Genomic DNA, 18,196 nt, shown 5'->3' on the forward strand with positions numbered 1-18,196 from the left:
TCCCACTCAGGGCTAGAACCCAGGTCTCCTGAACTGCAGGTGGATTCTTTACTATCTGAGCTACCAGGGAAGCCTAGACTAATGAACCACCCTTCACGTAATTTTCCACCTGAACATTCCTTTCTTTACTTTTCTTTAACTTGTTGAAGCTTCTCAAAAAATTTAAGTGATATGAACCAGCTTTTATATAAAAGTGCTAGGTCTTGGTTGCAGCATGCGGGATCTTTTAGTGGCAGTATGTGAACTCAGTTGCAGCATGTGGGATCCAGTTCCCCGACCAAGGATCAAACCCAGGCTCCCTGCATTGGGAGCACAAAGTCTTAGCCACTGGACTACCAGGAAGTTCCTGAACTAGCTCTTTTTTTGGCTGCACCAAGTCCCTTGGTTGTGGAGCTTGGGATCTGAAGATTTGTTGTGGCATGCAACTTCTTTGTTATGGCATGTAAGATCTAGTTCCCTGACCAGGGAGTGAACTGGGGCTCCCTGCATCGGAACTGTGGAGTTTGAGCCACTGGGTCACCAGGGAAGTCCCTGAAGCAGCTTTTATAATCCCTGTTTGTGGGAGGATTGGCCAGGATATCTAGTTACCAAAAACATTTACTTTTGTTTGCTGTCTGATAATTCCTGCATATTTATAACTATATGCAACAATATGGTAAGGACTAAGACTGTGACTCTTTAACTTAAATTTGTTCTGTGAAAAGAGAAAGTTAACAAAGACTTTCAATGAGAAGATATGATTTGAATGAGAAAGGTGTATAGATATTAACTTTTAAAGATAGCAGTATTTTTCTAATGGGAAAAAAGAAAACCACTGACATTAGAAAACCTTGAAAAATATTCCAATTATGGAAAAAACTATGTGAATATTACCATTTCATATGGTTCAAAATTTACTTTGTGACCCTCTAGCAGGTTTAAAAAAATTGACTAGAAAGTTATGATGATCAGAAATTACTTTTCTGAAAAACCCCACATTCTAGAGTATTTATCACTAACAGATTTTTTTGGTAAAACATTTTTGAAAGTAAGTCAGATATTTTACTCCTAAGTGTTTCAGAATTCACTTACTATATCTCCTAAATAACCACCGTCTCACAGCATCATTAGGCAGTATCTAGAACCTATGCAAATGTCCATTATTCTCCAAAGAATGTCTTTAGAGCTTTTCTTTTAGACCATGATCAACTCAAAGTTCAAGTACTGTAATATATCTGTTTTTTTCTGTCTTTTTCCTAAATAGCCCCCTCTCTATCCTTTTTTTAAAAAAAAAATAATATTGATTTCTTAAAGAATGACTAGCATTAAAAAATAATCAGATGACTTCCTTGGTGGTCCAGCAGCTAAGACTCCGAGCTCCCAATGCAGGGGGCCCAGGTTTGATCCCTGGTCAGGGAATTAGATACCACATACTTCAACTAAGATTCAGCACAGCCAAATAAGTAAGTATTAAAAGATAATCAGAGTATACACAGAAAAATAAGCATTATGTCATAGAATTTACTTTTATAGAAATTGTATAAAAGTCTGTCTTATTCCTACTCTTCTATGTATAATTTTGAAAGAGTAAAAACCAAAAAATAAAGTGTCAGGTTAGGAAATAAAAAGTTTTTCACAAGTTTGACATAAACTTATTTCTCAATAAAACCTCACCTGAACTGACATGAAGTTTTTGTCTTTATCCCACAAAGGATGAATAGTCCAAAAATATTACTGTGTTTAAAAAGGGAGATTCCTAGCAGAGAAGGTGACTTTACAATATACAGTTTATGGGTCATATTATTGTCCCAATATCTGAAAACTTCTAAATTCAGAAACTCGTCAAATTCCACAGGTTTCAAATAAGGGACTGTGGGCTCGCATATGCACTCTGTCAGCATGCAAACTGAATTTGTTTCTAAAATGTCTGAAAAACATAGGAGATAAGACATATCACAAATGCTGACCTTTAACAGAAGTTTCTATTTCCGAAGCAGGTTCTGATTTTTCTTCTCCATTAGACTCATCAACTTCTGCCACTGTTGTTAATTCTGGCTCACTCTTGTAGAGTCTATAATCTGGACCCTTGAAAGAAAGATGTGTAATTACAAAAAAAAAAAAAGGTAAAAGTCTTTTAAAAAATGTTTACCTCCAAAAACTCACACTCTTAACAATCAAAAGCCTCAGTCGGCTATATTGGGTATAAATCAATTAATATATATGTTATAATTAGGATAGGGAAAAAAAAGACTTTGGAAGATTTTTAACCAGTTTATCTTTTGGTTTTAAAATTAAGAATATTCCTCTTAAGGACAAAGTCATCAGAACATTTTTATCATAGTATAACTAAAGTCTGAAAATAATTATATCATATTAACTCAATTAACCCTATTTCTTTTTTTCTTGTTCTCTTCTCCTTGCTTATTACATTTAATACACTTACTTAACCTCTAAGCTTTTTTCTAGTTCCCACGGGTAATGTCTCTCGTTGGCAATGTCCAAATGCTCTAACGGTTTTCCTATACTGAACTGCCCACATCCCAGCCTTTTCATCGTTCCTGATAAGAATCTTTTTCTTCCTTGCATCTTTCTGATTTAAAGATATCACTGTGCCTCCAATATCCTGAAATGCTAGATTTAAAACATGGCTCCTTAAACACATGCAACATAACCACTTGATGAAAATATTCATGAAAAGCAACAAACTATGAAATATTAAAACTGTGGGGGGAAAAATGACAAAATAAGCAACATAAAACTAAAACAGGAAAAACACAGACGATGTTATATATGAACACAAAAGTACTGATAATAATAAAAAGAAAAGATTGAGTCAAAAATAAATTGTTGGGAAAAATGAGGAGATGTACAATTGATTGCTCTGTGGCTATTGCAGCCACTTACACAATGGGATCCATTTCTTGGATATCCTTGAACTTGGTGAATCTTCTTTTCTTCGGGCAGATGGACTGGGCCCCTGCTATAACAGAGCAAGGAGCTGCTATCACTGGGCAGAGGGGGGATTATGGGAGGCTGGTCTGTAAAGTCATAGGACCGAGGAAGTGGAGGACGAGGTGGGACTACTTCCTCTTCCTAAAGATTGTAGAATAGTCACCTTATTTAGATAAGCATATTGAATTAAGTATATCGAAATTCTTTGCAATGGTAAGTTAACTTACATTCACTTTAAGAAAATTAAAGGGACACTGCCAAGTCAAGAGTCTCATATCAAAAAGTAAAACCAAAAATGTTTATGATAGCCAATAACTGGGTTTAAAATTTGGTTGCATCTCATTTTTTCGGTAACCATAGGTTAGCTTTACTCTGAAGCTCAACATCAAAACAAATTTATGAAACTACTATATTTCATTTTAAAAATAGAAGAATTAATTTTAAAAATCTTGCTCCACTTTGTTTAGGTAAATTTAAGAGAGAAAAAAAGCCATTTCTTTTTGGTTGACTTTTATACAAAATTCAAGACAACAGATGCTTTCAACTAGGTTGACAGTATCTCTTTATAGCTGTAATTTCTTTATGGTATGCATGATACACAGCCAACTATCAGTTATCTCATATACTTTAAAAAATACACCAAACAATGATAAATAAATACTCAAATTACTTAGATTAGAAAAAGTATGACAATGTTAAAGTTCTAACATAGATAAAAAGTGGTGATTCAAATTTTTTTGCATTAAAAAAAGGGAAGAAGATCACACTCATTAAAAGCACCAAATTACTGAACCAGTGAAATTTCAAGATTAAGACAATAACAGATATATTTAGAAAACATTTTTATTATGAGTAAATTCTAATTCATGTTTTAATTATAAATTAAAATAATTATAGTTAGAGAAACAATCCAAACTTACCTCATTTTTGTACTTAACTGTTGAGAAAGGCTTTGATCCTATCATACCTATTAAAAAAAATGTAAACTATAACTACTTAACACTAAACATACCTTCTTAAATCTATAGGAAAAAGGAACAATTCCATTTCAACAAAGGCTTTAGTTTCTAACCCCCCGTTCATTAACGTTTTCTGAATTTAAAACCCATTACACTGCTATACAGTAGAAATTAACAAATAAAGCCACTATACTTCAATAAAATAAATTTAAAAACTCATTACCTTAAAAATACAAACTGAAATATCTAATTTAAATGACAGTACAGGCAAATGGGTTTTCTCAAATACAATTGGTTTAAGTATGATTTGATACAATCTTTTAGGAGGGAAATTTGGCTGTACCTATCAAAATGAAAAATGTAAAATTATTTCTCATTTTCTAGACTCCATTAGTACTAGCATGTGTGTTTATCATGTACACAGTAATGTTCATTATATCAAAGAAAAACAAAAAGAACCCTCAACCAACCCACCAACAACCTACTGGAAGCAACCTACTGAAAAAAATACACTGTTCATCAACAGTGAAATTGATAAATTACAGTTTACCTATACAATGTATTTTTACACAGCTGTTACTATACTGTGTTGTTAAGGAGAAAAAAGCATACTGACGAAAAACAGCACTTTCTATTGTGGGGAAAAAACTACTCAAACCAAAATATTGTGTGTGTTTACAATTACAGACACAAAACAATGATTTGTTTTTGTCTGAGTGTGGCTGGGAGAACTTTTGCTTTCTATATTACATATAAACTTGGGTACTAATTCATTATTACAAAGTACCTGTTTCTTAATGCCAAAAATCTAGTAAAATAACAAGAGAAATCCAGTTCTGCATGTCATTCCATTTTGATATAATAATATGGTCAATTAGTGCAGAATAAAAGACGAAACTAATGTACCTGTTTCCCAAGTGCCTCTCTGCTGCTTGTGCTTACTCAGTCCTTCCATGACATCCTGAATTCTCCAGAGTTCTTTCTGAATTTGTGCACGCTGAATTCCTGCTGATTCAGTCTATCCGTAAAAATGGGTAGACCACACATGAGGGCGGCGAGAGTGAGAGAAATCATGAGATACAGCTGTAAATTCCACTAATTACATATCTAAACAATGAGAACCACAGTGGATTACGTTTGAGACTATTTAATATAATCTGTGTATCCTTCTCAGTTTTGCAATGTCGATGATAAAAGAAAGAAAGCAGAAAAAGAAAAATTTAATATTTCACACCTACATGGTACACTATTTCACATTTTTTCAATAAGCATTGTGTTGCATTATTTACAATTGGGAAGGAATACTGACTACATGGGACTAAAAATGGGGAACTTCCCCTAAACCAAAACCAACAAAACAACACAAAAACACAACAGAACAGAAACTCACCAACCTCAAATTAAACAAAACATTTTTAGGGGGAAAAAAAGGAAAGTATTTTAGCTTCCTAAGTTCTAGAACATAGAGAAATGCCAAAAAAGAAAGGGCAATTTACAGAATATATTTTGAAGAGTTTTGACTGATAGAGTTGAAAAGAATTTTCAGGACAAATTTTCAGTTTGCCATTTTATTATTGCCATTTTCATTCCAACCTAAAGTTGTATCTACTTCTTTTTACCTCTAATACCCCATTTCATGACCTTAGGCTAAATACTCTAATTGAAGCCAAAATAAGATAATATTGGTAAGATTCTAACAAAACTCTATGACTCATTGATAAATAGTAAAACAATAAATATAATTTTTAGGACTATAACTTAAAAAGAAACAGGTAATAAGTACGAAAATTGTCATGATTATGCTAGCCCTGAAATGTGAATACCAATAAAGACTTGTGAGAGGGAATATAAACTACACAAATCAGACAATTGCACATACAGAATATGTATTATTTTTGCAATAATTTAAAATAATACATATTTCTGTATATCTGAAAGGGGTCTAATGAAAACCTAATTTTTATTTTATTTTGCACTTCTCTGGTTCCTAGTTACACTGACCAACTTTTCAAACACTTGTTAGCAAACTGTGTTATTAAGTTTTCTATCAATTAAAACTATTCACGTTCTTTGTCTATTTTGCTAATGCATTTCTGTTTCTCCAAACCAAAATGAAAAAGTTTTCCACAAATCTAGTTAAGTAACTTGTTGAATTTTTAAAGGTTCAAGATACTTCTTCCTAGTATGTCGTTTTCCAAGTTTCCTATGTGGTTTTCATTGTTTACTCATGTATTTAACAAATAATTATATATGTTTTATATATAGTATGTTTTATTTGCCTGGTTCTATTCTAAGTGCTTAAAAAAAAATCAACACATCTAACCATCATAATAACCCAACAGGGCTAGATACTAGTATTATTTTTATTTTACTGAGTGGAAACTGAGGCATATGTAACTGGCCTAAGGTTATACGTGCAACGCTACTTCTCATAAGATGTGCCTCCTAGTTTTTCATTTTTTTTAAAAAAATGTCTAACTACTTGTGATCTTTATTATACCTTAAAAATATAGAACCATTTTGTGATTTTCTTTTCTGGAAATCTGGTTGGAATAGAATTATGCTTATGGGAACAATTTCATCCTGATAAGGTTAAATCAGGTCAGCGACAACACAGTATAACTATTAATACCTCTCCATTTATTCAGGTCTTCTCTCACGTCCTATACTAATTAAATATTCATGTGCTCAGTCGTGGCCAGCTCTTTGCGACCCCATGGACTATAGCTTGCCGGGCTCCTCTGTCCATGGAATTTTATAGGCAAGAATACTGGAGTGGGTTGCCATTTCCTTCTCCTAAATTTTCGTGAACCTTTTTTATTAGGTTAATCAGGACTGCAAACTGCTTTGGTTCACAGCTTCTTTTTTATGGCCTATGGCCTAAAAATTAACTTTATACTCTTACTCTTAAGGGGTTATTAAAAATCCCAAGTACCAAAGATTTTGTGGCAGAGTGTATATACTTGTAACATCTAAAGTCTTTAATATCTGGCCTTTTACAGATAAAGTTTACTGATCCCTTGGTTATATTTTAGATATTTACCACTTTTTTAATATTGCATTTAGTAACTTCAGTGTACAAAACAGAAGTCACAACCACACCTGGCTACTTAAATTTAGATAATTAAAAATTCCTAGCAACACTGCAAATGCCCAAGAACTACACTAGCAACACTGACGGGCCTAAAAACTACATGTGGTTTAGTGATTCTATTTTGGATAGCATGCATAGAAGACAGGTGACTTTCTATGTCAGCCTTACTATCTATTTATTATATTGAATTGTTCAGTCCACTGGGATTCCAATGCAAATGATTAAATTTACATAGGGTCACAAGTATGAAGTGACTTTATTATTTTTTCAAACATATATAATCTCCATTCCCCAGGGTAATATTTTAAGACAGCTATTATTATTGTCAGTTTACAGACAAGAAAACAAACACCTGGACCTTGGCTCCCTATCTACCTATACACAAAATTAGATTCTTTATGCCAAAAGTTGCCACATCTTCCCCTATTCTAATTAATATAGCAGTCAAGATAATGGGCTAAAACAGTTTGATAAAAGAGAGGGATTTAAAATAGAATAGATACAATAATTTGCTACTTCAATGGCAAGTGACAGCGAGGAGCACAGTACACCCTGGGGCTCACTATGTCCTCGACAGGATAAAGAGCTTTTAGACAATGAGGGCTGGGCTATTTTGTGACACAGTAAGATTCCTATCATTGAAAGTATCGAAATCCAGATGTTAGGTAGCTAATTATGCAACAAATGCTGAAGCTGTGAGTGAATCCAACAAGATGGATTGCACAGTACCAGTCAAAGCCAGTTAGAACAAAGTAAACTTATTATAATTCTGTACCTGAACTTCACCGAGGCGATCCAGCTGCTCTTGCATCTGGTTCCTGGTAACAGTTACGTCGTACTCTAACTTATCATATTCTCTCCACGCTCGTTCCAGTTCCTAAAATCGAAGGGCTTTAATTACTTTCACGGAGAAAATGTGCTGGTGTGTTATCACTCTTGTAATCAATAATGGGCAAAGTACAACATGTTATAACTCATTTCCCCTTTTTTCCTCTCATTTAGCTCAATTTAAGGAGAATGCTGAGCAACTGAATTATTTATTATTGTGCTGCTGTATTCAAATTTCACTTAAAAAATCAAAAACAAACAAAAATAACCCTCAAACAACTCAAACAAACACACTTTATATTATTTATTCATTCATGACGTCAAAATACTCAGTTGATTGTAGGCTCTAAAGAGGTTTATTTGGAGAAAATATGTTATTTTATTCATGACAATACATTAATTTTTTCTTGAAAGTGGTTTCTTAAAATGCAGAAGAGGCATAAGTAAAATATTTTCTTATCTGTCGTGATTAACATTTGCCCAGAAATAAAAACAATAATAGGCTGTATTTTTAGCATGTCAGATTTTCAATAACACAGGAAGCTTGACATGAATTTACTTAGAATAAATATACAGTCATGTAATGATTTCCTTTCTTGGGCTCCAAAATTAATGAAAATGGTGACTGCAGCCACAAAATTAAAAGACACTTGCTCCTTGGAAGAGAAGCTATGACAAACCTAGATAGCATTCTGAAAAGCAAGAGACATCACTTTGCCGACAAAGATCCATATAGTCAAAGCTATGTGATGGCTTTTCCAGTACTCATGTATTGATGTGAGAGTGGACCATAATGTAGGCTGAGCACCAAAGAATTGACGCTTTTTGAACTGTGGTGCTGGAAGACTCTTTAGAGTCCTTTGGACTGTAAGGAGATCAAACCAATCAATCCTAAAGGAAAAGTGAAGTCGTCAGTCGTGGCTGACTCTTTGTGACCCCGTGGACTGTAGCCCACCAGGCTCCTCGTCCATGGATTCTTCAGGCGAGAATACTGGAGTGGGTTGTCATTTCCTTCTCCAGGGGATCTTCCCAACCCTGGGATTGAACCAGGGTCTCCCGCCTTGCAAGCAGATGTTTTAACCTCTGAGCCACCAGGGAAGCCCAATCCTAAAGGAAATAAACCATGAATATTCATTGGAACGACTGAAGCTGAAGCTGCTATACTTCAGCTACCTGATGCGAAGAGCTAATTCACTGGAAAAGACCCAGATGCTGGGAAAGATTGAAGGCAGGAGGAGAAGGGGTCGACAGAGGATGACATGGTTGGATGGCATCACCGACTTGATGGCCATAAGTTTGAGCAAACTCTGGGAGATAGTGCAGGTCAGAGATGCCTGGTGTGCTGCAGTCCATAGGTCACAGAGAGCTGGACACAACTTAGGAACTGAACAACAACAAATGAACCTAGTTCAGCTAACTAACACAGTGAATCCTGCTTGTAGAGACTTGACAGAGGTACTACCCACCTATACTTTTCTTCTTTGGGGAAAATAAAACTATCTCTAAACCTCAAATCAGAGAGAAAACTTTCATACTTAATCCTTAACCACATGTCATCTGTTTAATACAGAATAATTCTACAAGTGCTCACAATACATTGTCAGGGAGGATAAAATAAGGGTAACAGACTCATCATCCTAAAAGATGATGCTGTGAAAGTACAGTTCAATTCAGTTCAGTTGCTCAGTCGTATCCAACTCTGCGACCCCATGAACCACAGCATGCCAGGCCTCTCTGTCCATCAACAACTCCTAGAGTTCACCCAAACTCATGTCCATTGAGTCAGTGATGCGATCCAACCATCTCATCCTCTGTTGTCCCCTTCTCCCAAGCTCAGTCTTTCGCAGCATCAGGGTCTCTTCAAATGAGTCAGTTCTTCGCATCAGGTGGCCAAAGTATTGGAGTTTCAGCTTCAACATCAGTCCTTCCAATGAACACCCAGGACTTATCTCCTTTAGGATGACCTGGCTGGATCTCCTTGCAGTCCAAGGGACTCTCAAGTTTTGTTCCAACACCATAGTTCAAAAGCATCAATTCTTCAGTGCTCAGCTTTCGTTATACTTGAACTCTCACATCCATACATGACTACTGGAAAAGCCATAGTGTTGACTAGATGGACCTTTGTTGACAAAGTAATGTCTCTGGTTTTTAATATGTTGTCTAGGTTGGTCATAACTTTCCTTCCAAGGAGTAAGCGTCTTTTCATTCCATGGCTGCAATCACCATCTGCAGGGATTTTGGAGTCTAAAAAAATGAAGTCAGGCACTATTTCCACTGTTTCCCCATCTATTTGCCATGAAGTGATGGGACCGGATGCCATGATATGAACAAAGCTAGTGGAGGTGATGGAATTCTAAAAGATGCTGCTGTGAAAGTGCTGTCAGCAAATTTAGAAAACTCAGCAGTGGCCACAGGACTGGAAATGGTCAGTTTTCATCACAATCCCAAAGAAAGGCAATGCAAAAGAATGCTTAAACTACCTCACAATTGCACTCATCTCACACACTAGCAAAGTAATGCTCAAAATTCTCCAAGCCAGGCTTCAGCAATACATGAACCGTGAATTTACAGATGTTCACGCTGGTTTTAGAAAAGGCAGAGGAACCAGAGACCAAATTGCCAACATCCGATAGATCATTGAAAAAGCAAGAAAGTTCCAGAGAAACATCTATTTCTGCTTTAATGAGTATGCCAAAGTCCTTGACTGTGTGGATCACAACTGTGGAAAATTCTGAAAGAGACTGGAATACCAAACCACCTGACCTGCCTCTTGAGAAACCTATATACAGGTCAGGAAGCAACAGTTAGAACTGGACATGAAACAACAGACTGGTTCCAAATAGGAAAAGGAGTACGTCAAGGCTGTATATTGTCATCCTTCTTATTTAACTTCTATGCAGAGTACATCATGAGAAACGCTGGGCTGGATGAAGCACAAGCTGGAATCAAGATTGCCAGTAGAAATATCAATAACCTCAGAAATGGAGATAACACCACCCTTATGGCAGAAAGTGAAGAAGAACTAAAGAGCCTCTTGATGAAAATCAAAGAGGAGAGTGAAAAAGTTGGCTTAAAGCTCAACATTCAGAAAAGTAAGATCATGGCATCTTGTCCCATCACTTCATGGGAAATAGATGAAGAAACAGTGGCAGACTTTATTGTTTTGGGCTCCAGAATCACTGTAGATGGTGACTGCAGCCATGAAACGAAAAGACGCTTACTCCTTGGAAGGAAACTTATGACCAACCTAGACAGCATATTAAAAAGCAGAGACATTACTTTGTCAATAAAGGTCCGTCTAGTCAACACTATGGCTTTTCCAGTGGTCATGTATGGATGTGAGAGTTGGACTGTGAAGAAAGCTGAGTGCTGAAGAATTGATGCTTTTGAACTGTGGTGTTGGAGAAGACTCTTGAGAGTCCCTTGGACTGCAAGGAGATCCAACAGTCCATCCTAAAGGAGATCAGTCTGGGGTGTTCATTGGAAGGACGGATGTTGAAGCTGAAACTCCAATACTTTGGTCACCTGATGCGAAGAGCTGACTCACTGGAAGAGACCCTGATGCTGGGAAAGGTTGAGGGCAGGAGGAGAAGGGGACGACAGAGGATGAGATGGTTGGATGGCATCACTGACTCAATGGACACGTGTTTGGGTAACCTCCGGGAGTTGGTGATGGACAGGGAGGCCTGGCATGCTGCAGTCCATGGGGCTGCAAAGAGTCAGACACAACTAAGCAACTGAACAGACTCAGTGGCAGTCCAGCAATGTAAGGAGATGGCATTGCCAGGCAGACAGAGAACCTCTTTTGTAGAAAAGTTCAGAGGGAGACCAAAGCTGCTGCATGTGCGCTCAGATGCTCAGTTGTGTCTGACTCTGCAACCCCGTGAACTGTAATCCATCAGGCTCCTCTATTTATGGGATTCTCCAGGCAAGAATACTGGGGTGGGTTGCCATTTCCTCCTTCAGGAGATCTTCCTGACCCAGTGATTGAATTCGCATCTCCTGTGACTCCTGCATTGGCAGGCAGACTCTTTACCACTGAGCCACCTTGGAAGCCCAAAGCTGCTACAGAGGCAACTAAATCCAAGAACATTTTAGGATGGTGGGGAATTCTTGTCCTTCACATAAAAAACAGAGATCTACAGGCAGCCTACTTTCCTAATATTCTAGGGGTGAGGTAACACAATATAGTTTGAATTTCCCTAACCTGGAGAGTCCTGCCGTTCCACTGTACCAGCACCATTATCCTGCTGTACCTGTTTCTGCCTTTCCCTCTGGGCTCCTTCAGCATGATTACATGTGAGTAGTAACACAAGTCAATGGGAAGCAGCCAGCAACAGGGCAGCACTGGCCCCATATCAGTCCTCCCAACACCTGGCCAAGCGTTTCATTAAAGAGTTTGTGGCTTATCGGAGTACAAGGTTAAAATCTTTAAATGTGACATTAGCATTTTTTGTCAAGAAGATAATATCTAGGTACATTAAGGCAATTAAAAGGGGTGATGAGTTGCACATATACAATTATCTTAAAATCACAGGCGCAAGTCAGGAAACACAGCAGTGTTTTCAATAAAGACCTGGACTTTTCAAGCCATATAGTTAAGAGGATGAGAGAAATCCTGTGATTTAGAACCACATGGATGAACCTCATAATGTTAAGAGAAGCCAAATAGTATATCCTATATGGTTATACTTTAACAAAGTCCAAGACAGGCAAACCTAATATATAGTTGAAAAGTCAGGTAGTCACTTTTTTGGGGGAGGAGGCAGTCATGGAGAAGAAAGCATCCCATTAAAATGCAATGCCTTGATAAAGATGTTGGCCATGTCTGTGCGGTTAATCTGTGTATTTTTCTGAAAATGTTCTACTCTAACAAAGGTTTAAAAACAAAGCGCACGTGCCTATGTGGACTTGCTGCAAGGATGGCAGAAAACTTTTAAAAATTTGACTCAGTTTAAGTTTATGGCATGCAACAAGTAAACTGTAATAGTGGTTACTTCTTTATAGTCTATACTGAGATAAGACTTGGCTACTGTAGGGGGAAAAAAACCCAAAGTTTCAGTAGGTCTGCAACATTCAGAGGCAATGAAACCCCAGACTATCAACAAGAGATGAAAGAGAATTTTAATATGTAACTACAGAGCCACAGCAGCACCATATTGCGAGCTTTATTAAGAAGGGTTTAAGACTGATGATTCATTTCCAAGTTTTTAATATAATAAGAACTTTCGTTTCCTTGTCCAGAACCAATGGCAATTTATAACAAAATCTACCCATGGGGATAGTTATACAATATGATACACACAAACAGCCGACTCATTAAGCTGGGAAAGACTGAGGGCAAGAGAGGAAGGAGGCGACAGAGGATGAGATGCTTGGATGGTATCACTGACACAAAGGACATGAGTTTGAGCAAACTCCAGGAAACAGTGAAGGACAGGGAAGCCCGGCATGCTTCAGTTCATGGGGTTGCAAAAGGTTGGACATGACTTAGCAACTGAACAACAAAAAAATTAGCTTCTTAAGCTCCAACAATTCTTCATGTTTAAATATTACAGATTAATGTCCACAACTACCCTTGGAAAATTAAAATACTGCAGTACTTAAATCTGGCTTCCCTGGTAGCACAGCAACCCACCTGCAATGCAGGAGTTGTGGGTTCAATCCCTGGGTTAGGAAGATCCTCTGTAGAAGGAAATGGCACATGGAAGAAAAATCCCATGGACAGACATGCCTGACAGGCTACAGTCCATGGGGTTGCAAGAGAGTCAGACCTGACTCGGCAACTAAACAGCAAACAACAATTTAAATTTACCATTATGTTTCAGTGATTAGGCACAAAAAATATTAATTTTGGCTATTACTACCCAATGATAACAATTCTGTCAACTGGGTATCAGAACTAGTTGATTTTTGAGATTAATCAAAATAAGGTTAATGTAATTTCAGTTTTACCTTCACGATGTAGAGATTTGTTGGCATAGATATTAACAATGTGTTTAGAATTTGAATAATTTTTTTAAAAATAATATTTTAAATGATTTTATACTTGCCTTAGTATATAACTGCATCAGAGATAAAAATCACTACTTACTAAACACATAACATATCTTATTATACTAGCTAATAATAACTAGTATATTGGCTTTTTTAAACCTAAAAAGATGTTACAAGAGACAAATTCAAACTATATAAAGTGAGGTTCAACTAAATCAGGTAATTACGGAGCTACTTTAATTTTAAATATCTAGTTTATGATAACAATTAGTCATTTTACTTTTTTGGCTACTTATAATCTTTAACTTACTGGCTAGTTATAATCTTCAACTCATATATTTAGTTTCTCCTCTAATCTTCTCTTTGAAACAAAATAATATTCTATCTCAAAGAAAATGGTTGCTTTTTATTGTACAAATTGAAGATATAATGAATTTTTCTAATAATAAAAGTAGAATAGAACACAAGAAAAGATCTAATATGCTCCCCCGTTGTTAGCAGTTAATCCTCCTCAGATATGTACAAGGGAAATTTCCAAATAAAGACAAAGGTAGCCAACAAGCACCCAAATGCAAAAGTTATCAATACATGATCAATCTGGTTTCATCTATAGAATCCATTTTCCATCCCCATGGGATCATTTCAAAGCAAGTACCAGAGATTATATGGTTTCATTTATAAACACCTCAGAAAAGAAACAAAAATGAAAAAGATAACAGACAAATTCTAATGAATTTTAATAACTAATATGCTTCCCTGTTGGCTCAGATGGTAAAGAATCTGCCTGCAATGCGGGAGACCTGGGTTTAAGCCCTGGGTTGGGAAAATCCCCTGGAGAAGGGAATGGCTACCCACTCCAGTATCCGTGCCTGGAAAATCCCTTGGACAGAGGAGCCTGAAGGGCTACATACAGTCCACGGGTTCTCAAAGAGTCAGACACAACTGAGCGATTGAACACACACATGTATTACTTTAAAAATGTATTTTAAAAGTTATTTTCTTTATTTTTAGCTGTGCTGGCTCTTCATGGCTGTGCGGCTTTCTCCAGCTGCGGCCGGCAGGGGCTGCTCTATAGTGGTGGTGCTCGGGCTTCTCACTGTCCTGGTTTCTCTTGCTGCAGAACACAGGCTCTAGAGCAAGGGCTCAGAGCTCTGGAATCTTCCCAGACCAGGGACTGAACCTGTGTCCCCTGCGTTGGCAGGCATATTCTTGACCACTGGACCACCAGGGAAGTCCTAAAAAATATTTTAAACTGTAACAATCTCCTTGTCTATTCCTTTGCTACTTATTTGTTGAAGAGAATGGGTCACTTGTTCTATAGAATTTCTCCCATGTTAGATTCTGTTAACTGAATTCTTGTGGTATTGTTTAGCTTGTGCTTCTGTTTTCTATGTTTCCTATAAACTCGTAGTTAGATGCTGAGGTTTGCTGAGATTCAGACTTGATTTTTTATTCCCCCAACCTCACGAGTGTTGCTGGGTACTTTCCACTGCAGCATTTCAGGAGGTTTATCACCCCTGGCTGCCTCTGTTTCTAGGATGTTGTATTACAATCATGAAACAACCAGTGTATTTAAAAATCATCATGAAATCTTTCAAAGTGTACTTCATGACAATCCATGTACGTCAATAGATTCATTAAAAAAAAAACCACATTTTGCTATAACTATAATTCTCAGCAGCTCTGTGTGATATGGAGAATGAGAAGATGAAGATTTCAAGTGCACGCTTCTCTTCAAGGTGGGTTATCTGTCCTCTTCCCCAGCCCGTTAAACTTTATCCTTCTAGTCTAAAGTCTCCATTGACTTAAGTCCCTCCCATGCAGAATCTGGTCTAGAACATAAATTTAAAGTTACTGGAAGTCTATACAAAATGCTCCTTCACTGTAACTCTGGGCAATCTCTCTTTCATTTTTCCATTTTTAACACAGTAGTAATAGTACCCCTGTGAAAGGGTTCTTAAATGGCTTAACTATGTGTGAAAACACTTATAATGGAATCTGGCACCCAATAAACTGCTCCAGAAATACTCACAATGTTTACTACTATTCATATATTGGTCCTATTCTGCTGTGGATAAATGCATAAGCCATCTACTAGCATGATTCAGGATGACTGGGGGGCTTTATAGTTCTTTTCTTTAAATTCCAACTTTATTTTTATTTACTTGGTCATGTATTTCTTTGGTGCCAAAACCCAGGATTGAACCATGGAATTTTGACTGTAAATGTTTGATTAAGAGAATCTAGATTTGATTCCATGTTCCAGAAATTACAAATTATGTAACTACAAAGAGTAAAGTGGAGTAGAAAATACAGAAGTCCAAGAATTAAAAAATCCTAGGGACTTCCCTGGTGGCCCAGGGGTTCAGACTTCACCTTCCACTGTAGGGGATGGGGGTCTGATCCCTGGTCAGGAAGCTAAAATCCCACATGCCTCAAGGCAAAAAAATCCAAACATAAAACAGAAGCAGTAATGCAACGAATTCAATAAATACTTTAAAAATGGTCCACATTGAAAAAAAAAATCTTCAAAGTCCTGGATTTAGGTGTTGATCTGTTTTTAATTGGTTATGTCACTTTGGAAGTCATTTAACCTCCATGAACCTGAGTTGCTTCTTCATCTGTGCAGTGGAGGTAATGAGAATGAAAATAACATGGAGACAATTATTACAGCTATTTTGCACAGTATCTGCTTAAGGATCAAACCAGATAATATCTGTACGTAACTTTGCTACCATTACTGGATGAACCCTAAATTCTCATCTAAGGCATGTGAAGAGCATCTGCTTTACCTGGCTCCTTTAGCTGTCAGAAAGAATAAAGGCAACGCTGCTGAGTGAATACAGCATCAGAATATTTCTTTTACAATCAGAGACGAAGCCTAAATGTAAACTTCCTGAAAAAGGTGACTGGAGCAGATGCTTAGCCCTCTGCTCACCTGATTTCAAGGCACTGCGGTCAACTCCACGTGTGCCAGTGTTGATGGTCAATCAACTAGGGCACTTTGGAAATGCCGGTGAATTAAGGACTCCGGGGCAACTGCGACCAAGGAGTAAGAGACAGCCCAGCCTCCCCACCTCTCAGTGGGAAATCTAGAAATATTTAGCTCATTTCCTCAGAGGGTCGCTACTAGTCCACAGTGGCGACCAACTCAGCAGTGAACCTCCGCTGGCTCTTCTCCCGGCCACTCCCCACACCCCGCCCCGACTCATTCTCCACACTTCCTCCATCACTTTCGTTTCCTGGAAACAGCTCCCAGGTCCTCATCCCCGGCTCTGCTTTCAGAAAAAACCCAAACTAAGACAGCGACATGCTGACAATTTTCAAGGGATAACTGACTGTTACAATGATCCTTCCTACTAATTAGGCTTAGGTCAAAAAGGAGTAGAATAAAGTTAAAAAAAAATTAAAAACAAAGAAAAAAAGAAGCAGAGGCCAGGAGAGCACACAAAGACATCATGTGCTTTAAATTTAAAGCACACTCATGCATGAGTATGTGTGTGTGTGTGTGTGTTGGATAGGATTTAGAGAGAAGAGAAACTGCATCAAGAATTAAACACATAGGCAACACTGCTTTACATGTTTGGCATGGATTAAATCTTGGTTTTAATACCTCAGTGGCCAACCAGGTGAGAAGATCAAAGCTCTGTTCTAACATCATACCTCATATCTTTTATATCTCAGGACCTGGATTGGAACCAATGCCCCAAAATCAACTGTTAAAGAATCAGAGGAATCCTTTGGGATTCTCTTGGCAGAGATATAATTTAAGCCTTGTCAACATCCAGTGAGTTCCAACCATTTGTAGCCCTAAGCTACAAATATGAATATGTGTACTTGAAGGCATGGATAACAGTTTGTAGTCTATGCATTAAGACCTGTCTTAGAAGAACATATTGAGAGTTTATAAATGACCAGTGAATAACGCTAAAGGCGAAGGAAAAAAAAAATCCCAGCAAAGTGATCATATGCGGTAACAACCAGAAAGTGAGATACTCAAAAATGATTATTTCTTTGAACGTATCTGATAAACTTCCATCAGGACTGGAGGTATCTTGGGAGAGAGCCTACAGATGAGATTTAAGTTACGAAACCTATTTGGTAAGGGAAGAAATAATAGTTCAATTAAACACTATATACCTCTAAAACTTTTTATCACAGACACCAAATTGTGAAATAGTTTCCAACTTAATTTTGATTTGACTCAGACTGTCATACAAATCCCAAGCTTTTCATTAACTTGGCACTGACAGCTTAACCCCTCTTTCCCTTCCTTATCTCGTATTTCCCAGCTTCGATTCCAGCCAGCTACTCAGTTCTATTTCTTGCTTCTCCAAATATGCCCTTCACATTCTCATCTGTCAGCTATAATTCAGAGCGTTTTGTC

At 37.3% G+C, this 18,196-nt stretch overlaps 1 protein-coding gene across 6 annotated transcripts in view; it reads right to left on the reverse strand.

Moving 5' to 3' along the window:
• PLEKHA5 (pleckstrin homology domain containing A5) overlaps nucleotides 1-18,196 on the reverse strand; it is a 260,333-nt gene that overhangs the window by 18,718 nt on the left and 223,419 nt on the right. For 4 of the 6 annotated variants that reach the window (XM_018048414.1, XM_018048418.1, XM_018048416.1 and 1 more), the window contains 5 exons: nucleotides 7,760-7,861; nucleotides 4,797-4,908; nucleotides 3,852-3,898; nucleotides 2,884-3,072; nucleotides 1,947-2,064 (listed from right to left, as the gene is read on the reverse strand). In XM_018048414.1, coding sequence (XP_017903903.1) covers nucleotides 1,947-2,064; nucleotides 2,884-3,072; nucleotides 3,852-3,898; nucleotides 4,797-4,908; nucleotides 7,760-7,861 — 568 coding nt within the window. The remainder of the gene's footprint in view (nucleotides 1-1,946; nucleotides 2,065-2,883; nucleotides 3,073-3,851; nucleotides 3,899-4,796; nucleotides 4,909-7,759; nucleotides 7,862-18,196) is intronic. The other 2 variants (XM_018048419.1, XM_018048417.1) reach the window with 1 other exon arrangement.

Source organism: Capra hircus, chromosome 5 (genome assembly GCF_001704415.2).
Source record: "Capra hircus breed San Clemente chromosome 5, ASM170441v1, whole genome shotgun sequence".
Classification (NCBI taxonomy): domain Eukaryota; kingdom Metazoa; phylum Chordata; class Mammalia; order Artiodactyla; family Bovidae; genus Capra; species Capra hircus.